The sequence below is a fragment of the Phaethon aethereus genome, assembly GCF_964289735.1.
Source record: "Phaethon aethereus genome assembly, chromosome: 5".
Classification (NCBI taxonomy): domain Eukaryota; kingdom Metazoa; phylum Chordata; class Aves; order Phaethontiformes; family Phaethontidae; genus Phaethon; species Phaethon aethereus.
The window spans coordinates 18,401,156-18,417,880 of record NC_138579.1 but is presented as its reverse complement, the minus strand read 5'-3'; the positions used below and the strand labels follow the sequence as shown (position 1 = coordinate 18,417,880).

Here is a 16,725-nt window from a genome sequence, read left to right as displayed (position 1 = left end):
AAATCAAACTCTATGTGCATTTAGTTGTTCTAAGCTATAAAGAGCATAGGTAGAAATCTTCCTTAAGAAGTTATTTTAAGCAGTAGATGACTGTGCCCCTATAAAAATTCTTACCACACACACTGAATCCTTTTAAAACTGCTGGGAATGCCAGATGGTGAATGGATGACTGAAAAGATGTGGCATCCCAGGAGAAAGTGGATAGAAAATATTTATTGTTTATAAATACTGAGAGTTTAAGCACAATGTTCATATTCAGATCCTGCTGCCAAAGGACTTTCAACACTGGAAATGCCAAGAGAGTCATCATCTGCCCCGACCCTTGAAGCAGGTGTCCCAGAAACAAGTAGTCACTCTTCCATATCAAGTAAGTTTACCTCTGGTTTGAGGATTAAATCTAAGTTGCTGTATTTGTATCATGTATGGTAAATGCCTTCCCCTGAGTTTCATTGATTCTTGGAGGTACAACTGTGTTCGATATCATTAGATCTGTCAAATCTCTGATGGTCAGCAGGATTTTAGCAATTAGTGGCTACGAGATTTTCTGTTGTGACATGGGAAATTTCACAAATGTGGTTTTCTTGAATTAGAGTAGGTAGCAGCTGAAAGCAGTATTTCACTAAAGCTGAATGTTTATTTTCCAGTGAGAGAAAGCATTGTCAACTGTCAGTGCACAGAAGCAGAGGATGAGAGCTCCACAGGCCTGTTACTATGTTCTTCAGTACATTTCTTGCTGTACCTTAGGAAAAAATCTTGCAATTTTTGTAAAATGCCTTGAAATGTCACTTCCTCAGCTGCTCGCTGAAATGTGGTAACTGAGACTCCCATAACCATTTCAATGGAAGGTGAACTGGGTTGGTTTAAGTAGACATTGGCACATGGCTTAACAGAGCAGATGTAGATAACATTGGAAGGTGGAGGCATAACACTAACAAAATCCGGAATCGCGTGTCCATCTAGGTAAAGTTAAGTGGTGGGGCAGGACTCTGACTAGTAGAAAAGGAAGGGGAAATGATGACCTGCTTGGATACCAGTGAGCTGCTAGATAAGCTCAACAATCTTGCTGAACTGCAATTTCAGATTGCTGTAGAAAAGTTAAATTATAATTTCTGAAATTCAGCATCTGCTGATTTGATTGGAAGGAGTGTCTGGCCTGTTAAAGGAAGATGTTATTTTAGACATGCTAGATGAGTACTCCAAATTAGAGGTTTCCTCTTCAGTTTTGCCACAAGCGTCTTGTGTCATGTGCATCTTGTAGTGAGAGTACATTTGTTGGCCACCTAATGATGCAGATATCACTTACTAAACCAGCTAAAGAGGTGCCAGTTAAGACCTATCTCTACCTGGTTTCACTGAATGCTACGTGTTCCTGTAAATTCCAATATATAAAATTGGGAATAGTATCTATATGATATTGAGCCTACATTCCTTTGTAAATATTCCTTTCCTCTTTCTGTATGCCTTAGTTTCCAACTGTAAAAAGGGACATGAATGCTTCCATTGTGTCTCTTGTCCACTTAGACTGGAATATTTTTGACCTTCTACTATGTGTCTTTACAGTGCTTTGTGTAATAAGTCGTGATCAGGACTGTGAGCACAAGGCACTTCTGTAAAACAAATAAATAACATTACTTGTACAGCCAGCGCCTGGCCACAGAAAGCATACATCATTAACTGTGATAGGAAGATTTTTCCTTTGGACTTCTCTTCTTGAGTAAAGAATTCCACAGCAATGGAGGGATGATTGACCAGATCAGTAGCTGACATCTGAGAGGCTCACTAGCAACTGTATAAAGGTTACTGATCTTCTCATGATGATTAAGTTTCTTGTAGAAAATCTGATCAAGAAAAACCTTCCTATGCCACTAGTCAGTCATAGGCATGAGAAGCCATGTGCTGGTCCACAGCAATCAGCTTGGCTCCCACACTGTTCAAAGGCTGGCAGCTCTCTGAGGTTTTTTGTTATTTAGATTTTTTTTTTCCTTAACTTATCGATATTTGAAATCAGGGCTGTCCTTGAGAAATCAGGTAAATAACCCTGAAAATCCAAACCTGCTCAACAATAGCCTATGTGAAATATGCATGAAATTTTTTTAATTACAATCGCAAAAGCTGTTAAGAAAATTCAAAGAGATAATTTTCTACATTTTGACAGTCATCTGCACTCCAAGCAGTCTTGTCAGTTCTAATGTTAATTGGTGTTCTTTCATCAGGAAATTCTATGCTTGATAAAGTGATAAAGCATCTATTTAAAATCCTTGCCCTGGAAACGATGGAAATTCTATTTTTCTCCTAATTTACTGTGAAAGGCAGCTGCAATACAACTTTTAAAAGTGAAACATGGAATGGTCTTCTGGTCTGGTTCAGTTTCAGAAGTTCAGTTATACAAGGACTGCTTGCAGCAACGCTGGAGGAGTTTGTATTTGGACCAAAAAGAGAGCTTAAATGCACTCTTAATACACTGAAAGAATATAATGAGGGAAAACTTAAAATACTTCACAGAATAAAATAATTTCAGTGTGCAGATTCCCACTGAAAGTTACCATTGTGTTTATTATTACTCAGGGCCTGTATGTGTTTTGTTAGGGAGTACTCTGCTTTCTCTGAATTGGAAACTCCCAGATAGAAACTTAGTGGGGCAAGTTTAGGAGAAGGCACTCGACTCCTTAGAGCTTTCTAAAAGTTGTAGTTTATCCCTTGTCTGTAGTTCTTCACAGTTAGTAATGTGAAACAGTGGGTTTATTTTCAGAGCTTAGCTAGGTACTGTTTGGAGTTTTAGAATGGAACTATCTGATACTATGGTAATACTCCTTCAACGATGTTGAATGTAGTTGCAGATGAAAATAATCATTAGAATATTTTGCTTTGTTGCCCTTGCTTTAAGGCCCTGTTGAGGAAAGCACTTAAACATATACTTAAGGCAACATTTTAAAAGCTTTTCTGCGTGGGGATGCATGGCAGCAGTCTCACATGCCTTGTTCAAGCAGGGCCTTAAAACTCTGTCTTCATACTGTGAACAATCATTTTGGTTTCAGTGGTGGAATTATATTGCCTGGCCTCAACTGTCAAAGCAAATGAATTATGTTTGTTCAATTTCAATTATCTTACAAATGGAGAAAAAAGTAAGAAAGTCAGGAGTTGTATATGATCTGTTTCTTTCTCCTTTAAGCACTGAGAAAATACATGATGAAGAAAGTCTTAAATTTTAAATCCACAATTATGGTTGTGTGTGTGTGTGTGAGCATTACCAGCGAGACACATCTCTTAAAGCAAACAGTAATATCCATTTAAAGAACTATTGCAAACAGTCGCGTGAGGAAAAATTGAATGCTTGTTGCTTGATAGCTCTGTGTAAGAAGAATGGCAGCGAAGTTACAGAAGGGACCCATCTTCAAAGGCATGCTGGCTTTACACTTCAGAATAATTTGCAGGTCCTATGCCTGAGTGGACATTTAGGAGGCCTGTTCAGGTTGCTTCATCCATGAAAGGTGCTGGTGGTACACAGTCAGTGCATTTGTTTTCCTGCAGTGAGCATGTACAGAGCAGTACTCCGTACTTTGCTGGCAGGGGACTGAGTTTCCTTGCTTGGTACACTGTATGTGAGTGAGATTCAAGTATACATTTATCACCTGTCAGCGTAGGAATTTTGGGATAGTATCTTACACTTCACAGATACCAAGTATTTTGAAGAGCTTTCATGATGTTTGGAGACAAAAAGGCACTGACAGTTGACACAGCGGATGAGATTCTGAATCCAAGTCACTGCTGTTGTTGGGGCCAGAATTGTACCCTGTCTAGCTGAGTGAAAAGTGCATATTGACTTGGGCAAGATCCTTAGAGCAAGCAGTCACTGTCCTTTCAGTATTTATCTCATGCTGGCTTGTAAGATCAGGAAAAAAAGAGTAGTTTTACCTGAAATCCTTTTGTATTTCTGACTTGCAGCTCAGTTCAGACAAATGAAAAGAGGCTCTTTGGGAGCTCTGACAATGAACCAGCTAATGAAGAGGCAGCTGGAACACCAGTCTAGTGCTCCCCACAATATCAGCACTTGGGATACTGGTGAGCTGCATTTATTGTTCTTTATTTCTATTTCCCGAGTTAATTATTTTCTGTATCAGTCCATTAAAAAAGTGAGTATTTCTATTCTACCATTGCAGATAAGTAATCAATCTCAAGTCTAAAGTGAAACTTTATAGCAAGTACCAGATTTTCACCTGCTATGAATTGGAATAGTTATATATTTGGGAGGTAGTCCCTCTGATACAGTGGTGTCCCCACAATTTTGCATATTGGATTATTTCCTGGCCTCATTGAATGAAATGAAAGTATCACTGTTGATTTCATTAGGTATAGGATTTCATCCCTGGTACACAGAATCACTTATTTGCATGTATGTTTACAGTGGTGTCGGTACACTAAGGAGTTGTGCCTTATAGCAACCGGTTTTATTTCTCTTTAGAGAAGTTTCTGCCAGCTCATGCTGAACACCTGAAGCTTCTGTTCACTCACTGACCTGTTTTTTCTCGCTTTAAGATGAATGCAAAGCAATGAAAACTGAATTAAGCACATAATTTCCGTATTACTTGAGTGTTTTATTTGTTTTTTTCCTTCTGTAGAAGATTTTCTGTTATGACCAAATTCATAGCAGATGTCACTAAACAATTAATACATTCTGGTTTATTGTAAATGCTAGGTATTTTATTGCCCATCTTGATGTTAGTGACATTACAGAATCGTGCTTCTTAGGAATTTATCAGCAGATCCAGATGCATTCAGATAAAGGAATGCTTAAAATGTTGTATGGAACTTAGCATGCTCAATGAATGTCTCACCATCAGTTCTGGACAGCTGAGTTAAAATTTTTGCTTAATTCAATCTTCGGCGCCAAGTTCCATCGAACTAAATCTTGTAGCTGAAGAATGGCTAAAAGTATATATGAACTATATGTAGTTCAGGATTATCCTTTCTACTCCAGTCTGCAGAGTACCATGCTCAGCATGAGATCCTTAAATCATAAATGTCAGAATTTGTCAATGATAACAATGGATTATTTTGTCCTATCAGCAGGTAAGTTTATTTATTGAAAAGACTTAGCTGGTATCACCTAGTTTCTCAGGCAGGGGTTTAGAGATGAAAAAGTTACTGCTTTCATTCTGCAAGAATGAGTTAGCCTGTATTCAAGAGGAACAAGTCAGTACTCAAAACCACTTAGGAACTCTGTCTTGTTAATCTTCTTCCAAGTCTACTAGCTTTCTTCACAGCATCTATGACTTTTTTTTTTCTCCAACATTCATTCCAGCTAAAGGCCTCCAAGCATGGAGATACAAAGTAAAATGTTCTTTTCTGGAAAGCTTTGCATCTCAGACTCTTTCAACCACTAGCTTCAAAGTAAAATTATTATTTGAACAGAAAACAGGGTTTTTTTCAGGACAAATGCTCAGTGTGGCTATTTGTCATTTCAATGTCACACCACAGTTTTAAGACTCATTATACTTTGGTATAACAACTAGGAAATAGTCTTATCCCACATAAGTATATAATGCATGCTTGGTTTGTGCATGCTTTTTTCTTTTTTTTTCTTTTTTTCTTTTTTCCTTCTGCATTGGTAGGTATCATGTGTCTCACTCATTTCTTATTTCAAACCACTCTTTTGCCAAGCTTGCTATCTGTAAAATAAAATCATTTTGTGTCTAGCTTCTGTCAGCACAAACTGTACTTGACTTCTAGTCTCTTGGTGTTTCTAAACCATGCACGGAAGCACGTCTTTCTCTTTTTGTGACTCATATATTCCATATCTTGTTGAATCTTTACAGATAGCACTTCCTTTCTTGTTTAATGACTCTTACTTTTCTAAAATGCCTTCTTTGGTATTAGATTATCTGTGTCCTTTTTCCTTTGTGGACTTCTTTCATCTCTCTCTCCCCCTCCCTCCTTCCCTTCTCTATGCTTAAAAATTTAACGCTTTTCTTTGGTTTTTTTCCATAGCTGTTGTATTTGTCTTGTTTGAACTGTTAAAGACTTGTGCTGGTGACAGATGCTGGATTCATAGTTCTGGAGACTGAAGGTCTGTATTTATTCACAGAGCAGATACAGCATGGAAAGCGGCTGTGCAATGTCCCTGTTTGCTTAAACCCCGACTTGGAGGGACCACCACTAAGAATCAGAGGTTAGTTCATGTACTCTGCTAAGACTGCCAGGAAGGTTTTTTAGTTAGTACCAAATGGTGCTGAATTTTATGTTCCATTCAGCTGAATTAAAGCCCTCAACTGTCCTGCAGAATGTAGGGTATTGAAAAATTATTAGACAAGACAAGACATTTGAGACAGCGACAACTGATAAGAAGTACTGGCTTTCTGCTAATACTTGTTTTGGCTGTCAACCTGGAAATAAAAGACTCTGTATACAGAGTGTGGTTGAAGGTCATTTCTTTATGAACTCTCCTCCCTCACAGCCAAAATACATCCAGACTTTCTTACAGCCTTGCAATGGGGCTGTGACCTACCTTCTTTGCCTGAATCATGTTTTTTTCCTATTGTTCTGTGCATGAGAGGACATTTTTATTTTGAGTAGTTAGTTAAGCCTTATTCCAACATTGTAACCTGCATTATGACAGCTTTTAGCATTTGTGTGCTGCAGTGGGATCTAGAGAACGTGACAGTGAAACTTCCAAAGTCATGGCAGAGGGATCTTTATTCATTCATGGACTGGGAAAGGGGTGGGGGTGGAACTCCCTAGAAATATGTGAAAATCTACTCCTATTCCTTGCATTCTGGATGGTGTCCAACATTACTGAAGAGTATTCTGGACTTCCTGGGGTGTCTGCTCATATCCAACAAAATCTCAGGGAACAATTACGAAGTACTGAACTCTGTATGTAAAAGAAATATTTCCTTCCATACTTAGTGAAATGATTGTTTAAAACCTGTTGTATTCTTGTGAAACAAGCCCTCATCACACTGCATATTTTGAGTTCAGAAATTGTGTGAGCTTCTTAGATTATTTTGCCTGAGAGCTGATACTAAATTTGCTTTTCCTGCAGTAACTGGGATTATTTCATCAGAAATTCCATCTGAACCTAACTTAGGTGCAGAAGTTTCCTCCTGTTTCCATAGTTAAATATTATCTGAACAGGCTAATGTTAACGGTAAATCTGAATCTGCAGATTGAAGCAACCAGCAAGAAAGTCGATAATGGATTAGTTAATCTGTGGTTGAATTGGCATCAAAAGGGCATTGGTACTCTTCTAAAAATTGGTTCACAAAACAAGCTTTTCATGGATTGGTCTTTAGAATGAGATGCCCTTGGGAATGGCTTATACCTATAATGATGGTGCCTACCAGCTGAGCTCCCTGGATTCATTATTGGAGCTGAACTGTATGGGAACAGGAGTAATGCTGTCTCTATTATGTCAGCTACATGTGGCAACCAAAAGAAATATTTTTCTTTAAGGATTGAATCTGTCTTTGTGTCATAGTGACCTGGAGAACAGAACTGCTAACTATTCAAATCATCATCACAAGGCATCCCAGATGAATGACATGGCTTGTACATCACAGTAGCTTTGATCTAAGTTTCTGGTGGCTCATGAATGAGTCTGATTCTTCTTTTTGAGGTTTTCTTTGCAACCAGACTAGCTGGAGAGTTACCTCTTCTCTATGTTTTTTTTTCTGCAATTGCTGTTGTTTGCTTAATGAAAACAAAGGGGGCAAGGCAGGAAAACCATCAAACTGGAGAGATATTAGACTGTCAGACTACCCTATATTGCTGTAATTCTGGAAGGCAGAACTCAGAGAAGCCAAGAGTTTGAATCTTCCACTTTCCTATTAAAACAAACATTAATCAGAAATTAGTTGAACAAAAAGTGACAAAGGCAAAAGGAACCCCACAATTTGGCATGATCACAGCGGCTATGCCCCAGCTGAACAACTCCAGAGAATAAAGATGCTTGTAAAGACTTTCAACGGAAAGTGTTTCTAATCTTCAGCCCTCCAATATTCTCACTGTTTCTCAACTCCATATGAATTATTTCTTCTAGCTGTCTTTTCCTGATTTATCTCCTATATCTCTGTTAGGGATGGTATGAATAGATTGATGACCGGGTGTTGAGACATACAAACTTATTTCCTTCTTCATGTCACCTAGAGCTATGGGAAGGCAATTCCCCAGAAAAACACAGGAAGACTGCAAATCTTCTGGTGTCCAGTCTCATAGCAACTGTAGAATCATCCTCTTTCCCTAAAAAATGAGTAGATATAATTACATCCACCTTCCTGGAATATTGTTCTGTTATCTTTTTTTAAAGGATTTTTAATTTTTTTTAATTGATAGTTTTAGGTAGTTGGGACAGTCTGGTAGAAGCAAGAAATGTGCTAAATATCCTTTTGTAGACACACTTTATTTATTACTTCTATGCACAGTAAAACCATTATGGCTCTTCTTTAGAAGTCTGCTCTTCAAGCAGTTTGGATTTATGTTTATTGATTTTTCTTTCCTTTTTAAATTTTTTTCCACCTAATGGCCTTAAGGTGCTACGAAATCTAGCTTGCTCTCAGCACCCAGTATAGTCAGTATGTTTGTACCTGCACCAGAAGAATTTGCTGATGACCAGCCCACTGTGATGACTGACAAGTAAGTTCTTTTTCTTTTTCTTTCAAAGAACTAGTTGAACTTCAAATAGGCCAGGTAAAATACAGATATACTTTATGGAAATGTAAAGTCCATTCTACTATTTATCTCTATGCTAAATTTACACTTTCTAAAGGTAAGTGAGGTAAACATTTTCTGAACACTGCCAGGAAGATGTGCTTTTAATTCAGTAGGACCTGTGTGATTTTTGCACAGGCGAAATGGTGACTCAGGCTATTGTGTGTGCACGGAGGGCGGGGAAGCACTTTCCATCCTATTTTAAATCAAGGGCTCCTTGTGATCCATCAGAAACCACTTTTGCCTTAGGAAAAAAAAAAAAAGCTCTCTTAAAAAATTTGTCATAGTTTAACCTCAGCCAGCAACTAAGCACCACACAGCCACTCACTCACTCCACCCGTGGTGGGATGGGGGAAAGAATCGTAAAAGTGAGAAAACTCGTGGGTTGAGATAAAGACAGTTTATCTTTAAGGCAAAGTAAGGCAAAAGCCGCGCATGTAAGCAAAGGAAAACAAGGAATCCGTTCATACTTCCCATCAGCAGGCAGATGTTCAGCCATCTGCAGGGAAGCAGGGCTCCATTGCACGTAACGGTTACTTGGGAAGACAAATCCCTGTAACTCCGAACGTCCCCCTCTTCCTTCTTTCCCCAGCTATGTTTGCTGAGCGTGACATCATGTGATATGGAATATCCCTTTGGCCAGTTGGGGTCAGCTGTCCCAGCTGTGTCCCCTCCCAATTTCTTGTGCAACCCTAGCCTACTCACTGGTGGGGTGGTGTGAGAAGCAGAAAAGGCCTTGACTCTGTGTCAGCACTGCTCAGCAATGACAAAAACATCTCTGTATTATCAACACTGTTTTCAGCACAAATCCAAAACATAGCCCCATACTAGCTACTATGAATAAAATTAACTCTACCCTACCTGTTCAACCAGCATTAGCAAAACCGAAAGTCCTTTGCATTTCTATTGAGATAGATTACACATGATAACACATCAACAGTTACCAACATAACATTTTTAATGCTGATACTGATCCAGAAAGCTTTTGCAAACCTGAACTGGTTGGTTACAATGCCTCTAAAGGAGGCGTTAAACATAACTGTACTCATTTAATGGAGAAGTAAAGCAGCCAGCAGGAAGACATGCATCGATTTGGTCAAAAACTAGGAAAAGAAACTGTAAGTTCTTGCTTGTGCTTCTGCACTCAGTCCAGTAGACACATGCCAGGATGATCACTGGAGAAGGACGGGGCTATTGTGCAGGCCGTGACTAGAAGTGGACCTTATTGTGTGAATAGGCTTATCTTTGGCACTTCCTTTGGCCATTTCACCAAAACTCTAGCACCACCTATTAACACACGGACCAGCTGAGCTTGACTTTCATGGTTTTGTTGGTGTATTTTCTTTCTGTTCAGTAACAAAGGCAAGAAAATTGCCTGTACAATTCCATTAAATTAAAATATCACAATCTGTTGTAGTCATTTGCAACTGATTGATCAAATTAAGCAAGCCTTCCTACTGGGCTGGGATATGCCAGTTTTGCCTTTTTCATAGGTTGTGAAAGTCTCTCTCATCTCTCCTAAATCTGACATCCCCTTTATAATTAGACATTATGGAGCCCTTTCAGAACTTCATCAGTTGTCTCTGAGCATTTCAGGAAGGATAAGTGACTCACCAGCAAATTTGCCCTGGGAAAGGACTCTTCTCTGAAATTTAAATTTCTGTGCCCTGAGAGGTCCTTTCATTTCTTTCTTAATAGCTATAACTGCTGTGGGAACCAATCAGATCATTGTTTCCTAATTGTATAATTTGTTATTCATAATTCATGACTGACAGGAAGGACAATGTGAAATCGTTCCATCTCTTTAAGGTCATCTGTGAGTGTCATTGTTTGTGTGTATGCTGCTACATAGAAGAGTTCCAGGGACTTGAGCCCAAGTCGCACAAACTGGCCGGTGTTCACATTGCTGAGGGCTCGTCTTCACTGCTGCAGATTTCTCTTGGATAGTACAAACTGAAGCAGTCCAATATAGAGTGAGGGAATTAGCTAACAATTGCGAATGAAGGACCCAAAACAAGGCCTGCCCTGTGCCCTCTTTCATTTGTCAGTGAAGAAACAGACAGTGCAGCTAGTGAGAAGCTTTATTAATGTTTGAAAGCCATGCGCTGCTATTAATTATAGAAAGATCACAATTACATTATCTTTTAAAATAAATTTTGAATAGAATGTACTAAATAATAGTAATTTAAAAGAACATAATTATACACCTAAGTACATATAGTAATACTTTGTTTTAAATTTGTTAATGTCAGTTTTTAAAACTGTTTTTTGCAGGTGCCATGACTGTGGGGCTATTCTTGAAGAATATGATGAAGAAACACTCGGCCTGGCCATAGTTGTGCTCTCCACGTTCATTCACCTTAGTCCAGACTTGGCTGCTCCTCTGCTGTTGGACATCATGCAATCTGTAGGAAGGTAAATTCAGGACTTCCTTCTCTCCCATATGATTGAAAGAATTTTGTGCCTGGAATTGGGTTTACGTAAACTTCACTATATGAAGTTATGTATTTTAAAACTCATAAGTGATTAACATCTGGTTCTGTCTGCTTCTTTGTTACTTATAATTTTATCCATTTCTTATGAAAATTCTTCCACTGTCACTTCAATTTTGGGCAGCTCTTTGATGTCTTCCCCTTTTAGCCTCCAAAGGGAGGTTCCAACTCGGGAATCTCCCCAGCTTGTCCCATTGTAAGCAGTGATGTAAAGAATTAATTCAGTTTTTCTGCAGTACCCTTATCTTCCTTGAGAGCTGTGTTTATTATCTGAACAGCAGTTGATGCAGCATACTCTCTAGTGTGCTTCTTGACCCCTTTTTATTTGAAGAAAAATTTACTGTTAGTTTTTATTCCTTCTGTTTTTTGTCCTTCCATGTGGTTTTCACATTGGATTTGTCACAATTTATGTTCTTTTCTGCTTTCATTTGAGACATGACTTCAGCTTTTTGAAAGAAGCCTTCCTTTTTCTAACAACCTCCCTCACCTTTTCTTTCTTCTGCTCTCTTGAAGTCTTTCTTAACAAGTGGGGTAGCTTGGCCCTGTGCTTCCAATGTAATGTTCTTAAACAACAACTGTGCTTCTCGTAAAGACTGAAGTCTCTTGGCTACCCTTTTTTGCTGCTTTGTCAGAATTTTTTGCTTTTATATAGTTCCTGCTTTAGAAGTTATACACAAATATGGTTAGCTTTTTTGTTTGTTTGTTTGTTTGTTTGTTTGTTTTGTTGCTCCTGGAGGACTGTTGACTCATAGGTGTGATCGTACCTGAAGCTCTTCAGGCTTTTCAACAATACTTTTAATGCTAATTAAGACTAAGTAAAGAGTTGCATCTTCTTATGAGGGCTTCCTAACCAGCTGCTGCATGAGATTGTCTCTGATAAGGTCTTAAACGTCTGGTGTCTATTATTTTTTCTCTTGTGACTTTTACCCAGCGTGCATGGGACAACTGAGTGCACCATTACAATTGTATTGCTTGTTCCTGCCTCAGCCACTTCCACAACTTCCTGCCTAAGAGGTGGGAGGGATGCGTTGGGGGTGTTTCAGAATAAACTTCTGAGAAGCACTGGAAATGCAGAAATGATGTGCAGCTCTCCTTTTCCATATTCTTTTCAGTGACTGAAGTTAAAATTGCTTGACTGTGGCTTCTGCAGGGCACGGCTCTTCACAGTCCTGCCTCTCCACTACCTCCTAATTCCATTTAAACACGGCAGCTATTCAAGTCCTCCATTTCCATTAACTGCAAGGCTGCAGTTCCCTGCTGTCACTGCTAATGAACTCTGATGGAGGCAAAGTTTCTAGTCTAGACAGATACTATTCATTCTGTGATTCTTGTAAATACAGCAGTACTACGGACCCATGTGGAAGATAAATTATCAAGGGATGAGGGCTGAGTGGGCTACCTTTTTCTGTGCTTTGAGGAAGAAATGCTGCTTCTTTGGACTGAGGCAACTGATTGTTTTAGAGCAGCAGATGGCATGCAACAGGGAGTATTCCTGGTAAATGTCCTGTGTTGTTCCTACTGGCTGTCATTTCTGACAAATTCTAAGTCTAAGAGGCTCCAGACAAAGGAATTATTTTGAACACGTGCAAAATGAGTAGCATATACAAGCAGAGAGGCATTCAGGTGCCTCATGTATATAACCTAAGTTGCTGTCTTTCATCAAGCAGTGCCATATCATTACCTCCAAATACCCATCTGACAGCAGAGGTGAGAATGAATTAGACTTCTTGCATTTTTATTCTTAGAAAAAGAACTACTTTCATGCTTGGAACAGGAAATAAGGAGTTAGGAAATTCAGGGTCTTTCAGAATACCTAAACAATACACAGAAAGATTTTCAGAAGTTACTTGGGTACCCACAGGCACAGATAGGCATCTGTTGGGATTTTCAGAAGAGAAGAAGTTCTGGATTCAAGTTACTGACAATTGGAGATTGACATATTTATGAGACTCTGGCATTCACTTAGCTTTATGCTCTAGTTCCTGAATCAGGATTTTTGACTTGTTGATTCTTCTCTTATTGATTTCCCGTGAGATTTAGGTTTCCAAGCATCAAAGCCCTTTTTGAAAATGGCATTTTGGCTCTTGAGTTAGTGAGGAGCTTTGAAAACCTTAACTTCTACCCTTAACATGTACAAATTTGGACACATCCATTTACTCTCTACCGTCTGTTTAATGTTCTGCTTTGTGGTCTGCAAAGTGGGGGTAATAACAAAATATTTAGAGTAGTCATGATAAATACATACAAGCTGTAACTTTCAAAAAGCTTCAGATATTCCCAAGTGTTTAGTGTAGTTCATGTCTCATGAAGTTTTTCCGAAGTTAGAAACCAAATGTTTTGTTTATCATAAAAACCACACTTGCATTATTGCATTCCAAAGGAGAGAAAAACTTTGCATAGGACTTTGATTTTTTCTAGAAGAAATATTTTATGCTGTTATATTTCTATGCTTTAGTAGATTTTTGAAAATAAGTGTAATGTCCATTGGGCATGTGATTAGTCTCATTGCATTCTGCAGAAATCCTCATGTGCTTTAATGTAAGCAGATGCTACAGTTATTCCAGAATCAAGGTCCTTATTGGTTAAAGGTGGCTTCAGACCTGTTTTCACACAGAATTAGCTTTGCACAGCAGAATTAATATGCTGTATTTTATTGTGGACTCCTCTTAAAAGTGGAGTCAGGGGCTCTAGTGATTTTTTCTGATTTATGCTGGGACAATTGAAGAATATAATCTTGAATACCCTGCACCATCCAGCCTGGGATTATTGCACTGTTGAAAGTATGCTGTCTTCCCAGCTTGTCATGCATCATTAATGAAAATCACCATCCGTTTTGCTTTACATGGATGCATTTCACTGAGCTGCCTTAGGGTCCTTTTCATATTTTGCAGTGGTGACTAGAGAGGAAACTGTCTTCAGACCAGAGGCTGGCAGAGGTTGAGCAACAGCTTAATCCAGCCTAAAAGGATCCTGAATCAAAGATAAACATTGAAGGCCAGATCATTATTGGATGTAAATTAGCGTAGCTCTATGAACTTTCCGTTTAGACATATCCAACTTATACTAGCTGAAATACCGATGCGCAGCAGAAGAAAGTAAAAATTGCATGGTATTTTGTATGTAAGAGATGCTTCCGGTACGCATCTTCATAACTGCTTTTAGTGGCTTTTGGTATTAAAGGTGTGCTACTTAGATATTATAATCCCTGATTCTGTTCGTTTACATGTCCTGGATACTGAAGTGCATGATTTTGTTTTAAGATTGTGTTCAATATTTTCATCACTGAATGCCCATATTTGGCTCCAAAGTCTATTTAGGTACTAAAATAAATGACCTGATTTTTGAGAATGCAGTATTTCTCATCAGACTTTGTAAGAACTCGTAGGTACTTAGTGTTTCTGAAATTAGGCTGGTTATTTAGGTGCCAACATCTGGAAACAGAAACCTTACTTCAGACTGACAAGTAGAGAATTTTGGTTTAGTCTGTGCTGCTGTGTTAATCAGAAACAATTCAGTCAGTAGGTAGCTTCTGGCAAACTTTTTTTTTTCCCCAAATCCCTGTAGGTTAGTACTTACCCATGATGTGCATGTAAGGCAATAGCTTTACTTCATTATCTTCATGCTAGTACAGGGAGGTAAGCAGAATTGTCTTTGGAGCTGTTACGTATTTGTGAGACTGCAAGACTGAATAGAGTTTATATGTCACGCAGACATGATTTGACTGAATTAAGTGCTCTCCAGAAGACCTTTCTGGTGACATTTTAAATGTTCTCTAAAATTCTTGTATGTTATTTGAAAAAAAAGATACTTTGTTTGCTTACTTAAAAATGAAAGACAAAAAAAAGCATGTGACTCAATTTTTTATTTTTATTTTAGGTTGGCATCAAGTACCAGTTTTTCTAATCAAGCAGAAAGGTATGGTAGCAAAGGATACCTTGGCCAAAATGAAACGATTACTCTAAAGCCTCATTCTCCCTGGCCCTGAAATCACCTGAATTTAAGTTTTAAAAAATTTAGTTAAGGCTTGTGAGCAAGAGGAAAAACCTGTCCTTTCCTACTTGTTTCAAGTATCTCATGTGTCCTGAAGATGAACAGGAACCCATATTCATATGTATTGATCTTGAAAAAACTCAGATTCAGATGTAATTTAAAGATGCCTTAGGGTTTCCACAATTTCAGTGCAGCTTTTTCTAGCTTGTTCTGTGTTCAGTTTTGTCTTGATAAACATCCCCATACATTCAGTCAAGTGAATCATCCTTGGCCATAGAGAACCCCTGGTAGTGATGTCTCATTATGTAAATCAGATGCTAATAGGATATATTCATTTTGAGAAGCTGTAAAAATGTTAATAAGTGCAGTTTATGAGTAAATAGATAATACTTAATCTTTTAAAATGAAAACATTTTATGAGTGATTAGGAAGTACTTAATCTCTTGAAGGAAACAGCAAAACGCAAATTAATGTTTTAATGTGTGTGTTTACCTGTTGTTCATGTGTTTTATGGTAAAGCCAAGAACCTCATCCTGTATCACTGAAATACACAAGGTGAGACCAGGATTATATTTCAAACTCAGATGACTCACAAATAAACCTATGTGGAGAATCAGGAAAAATGCACTATTTATTGAGACTTAAATACTTTAGTATGTGTATATAACTTTTTCAGCTCTGCATAGTCAAGCTGAAGTTGTAAAATCAGCATGCTGAACTGTCTTTTGGTATCAGGACAGTTCTGCTTTTGACTGTCTCCCCCATAACTGAACACTTCCATAATTAAAAAGAGTAGGATCATCTTTATTTTCTTCATGTAGTCAGCTTTGAGAAGTGTTTCATCTGCAATGCAATTTCTTTTTTCTTCTTTTTCCTTCCCTTCATTTCAGCATGATGATCCCTGGAAATGCTGCAGGTGTGGCCAAGCAATTCCTCCGTTGTGTGTTCCATCAGCTGGCTCCCAACGGCATTTTCCCCCAGCTCTTCCAGAGCAATATTAAAGGTAATGTGTGGTACCTGAGTGCATTTCTGAACCTTTCAGTTACCTATATATGGACAGTTAGTGTAAAAATGTAATTTGAATTTCAGATGGAAGTTTTTTACGGACCTTGGCAACGTCTCTTATGGACTTCAGTGAGCTGAGTTCCATTGCTGCTCTGAGCCAGCTGTTAGAGGTATGTTGGCAATCAGCTCTGTTAATGGTGCTAGTTTTATTAGCATTATCGGGCATATTGGATAATTTCTACTCATTCATTAGGAGTTCAAACTTACGTCACCAAAAGTAATGTGAATTTTTGTTTTGTCCTCTCTGGAAGCAGAATTAGGCTGTCCTCACCATCTTCCTTCTGGGTTTTGCTCTCACTGATAGCTTTTTTTTTTTTAAACTCAGACCAGCTCCTGGAGCTGTCCCACACATTGGTAGTGTGTGCCATCCCTTCACTCAGCGCTATTTCTAGTTTTCAGAAACACTTCTGCTCATACATCTCAGTTCTCCCTCTCCCCTGTATCTGCTGGCAGTTTCTCAAGTAGTCCAAAGATT

At 38.5% G+C, this 16,725-nt stretch overlaps 1 protein-coding gene across 3 annotated transcripts in view; it reads left to right on the top strand.

Moving 5' to 3' along the window:
• Positions 1–16,725, top strand: part of UNC79 (unc-79 homolog, NALCN channel complex subunit) — a gene marked incomplete at its 5' end in the record, with an annotated part of 114,137 nt that overhangs the window by 64,802 nt on the left and 32,610 nt on the right. For all 3 annotated transcript variants that reach the window (XM_082000539.1, XM_082000538.1, XM_082000540.1), the window contains 8 exons: positions 260–367; positions 3,943–4,059; positions 6,083–6,166; positions 8,526–8,628; positions 10,978–11,118; positions 15,072–15,110; positions 16,076–16,188; positions 16,275–16,360. In XM_082000539.1, coding sequence (XP_081856665.1) covers positions 260–367; positions 3,943–4,059; positions 6,083–6,166; positions 8,526–8,628; positions 10,978–11,118; positions 15,072–15,110; positions 16,076–16,188; positions 16,275–16,360 — 791 coding nt within the window. The remainder of the gene's footprint in view (positions 1–259; positions 368–3,942; positions 4,060–6,082; positions 6,167–8,525; positions 8,629–10,977; positions 11,119–15,071; positions 15,111–16,075; positions 16,189–16,274; positions 16,361–16,725) is intronic.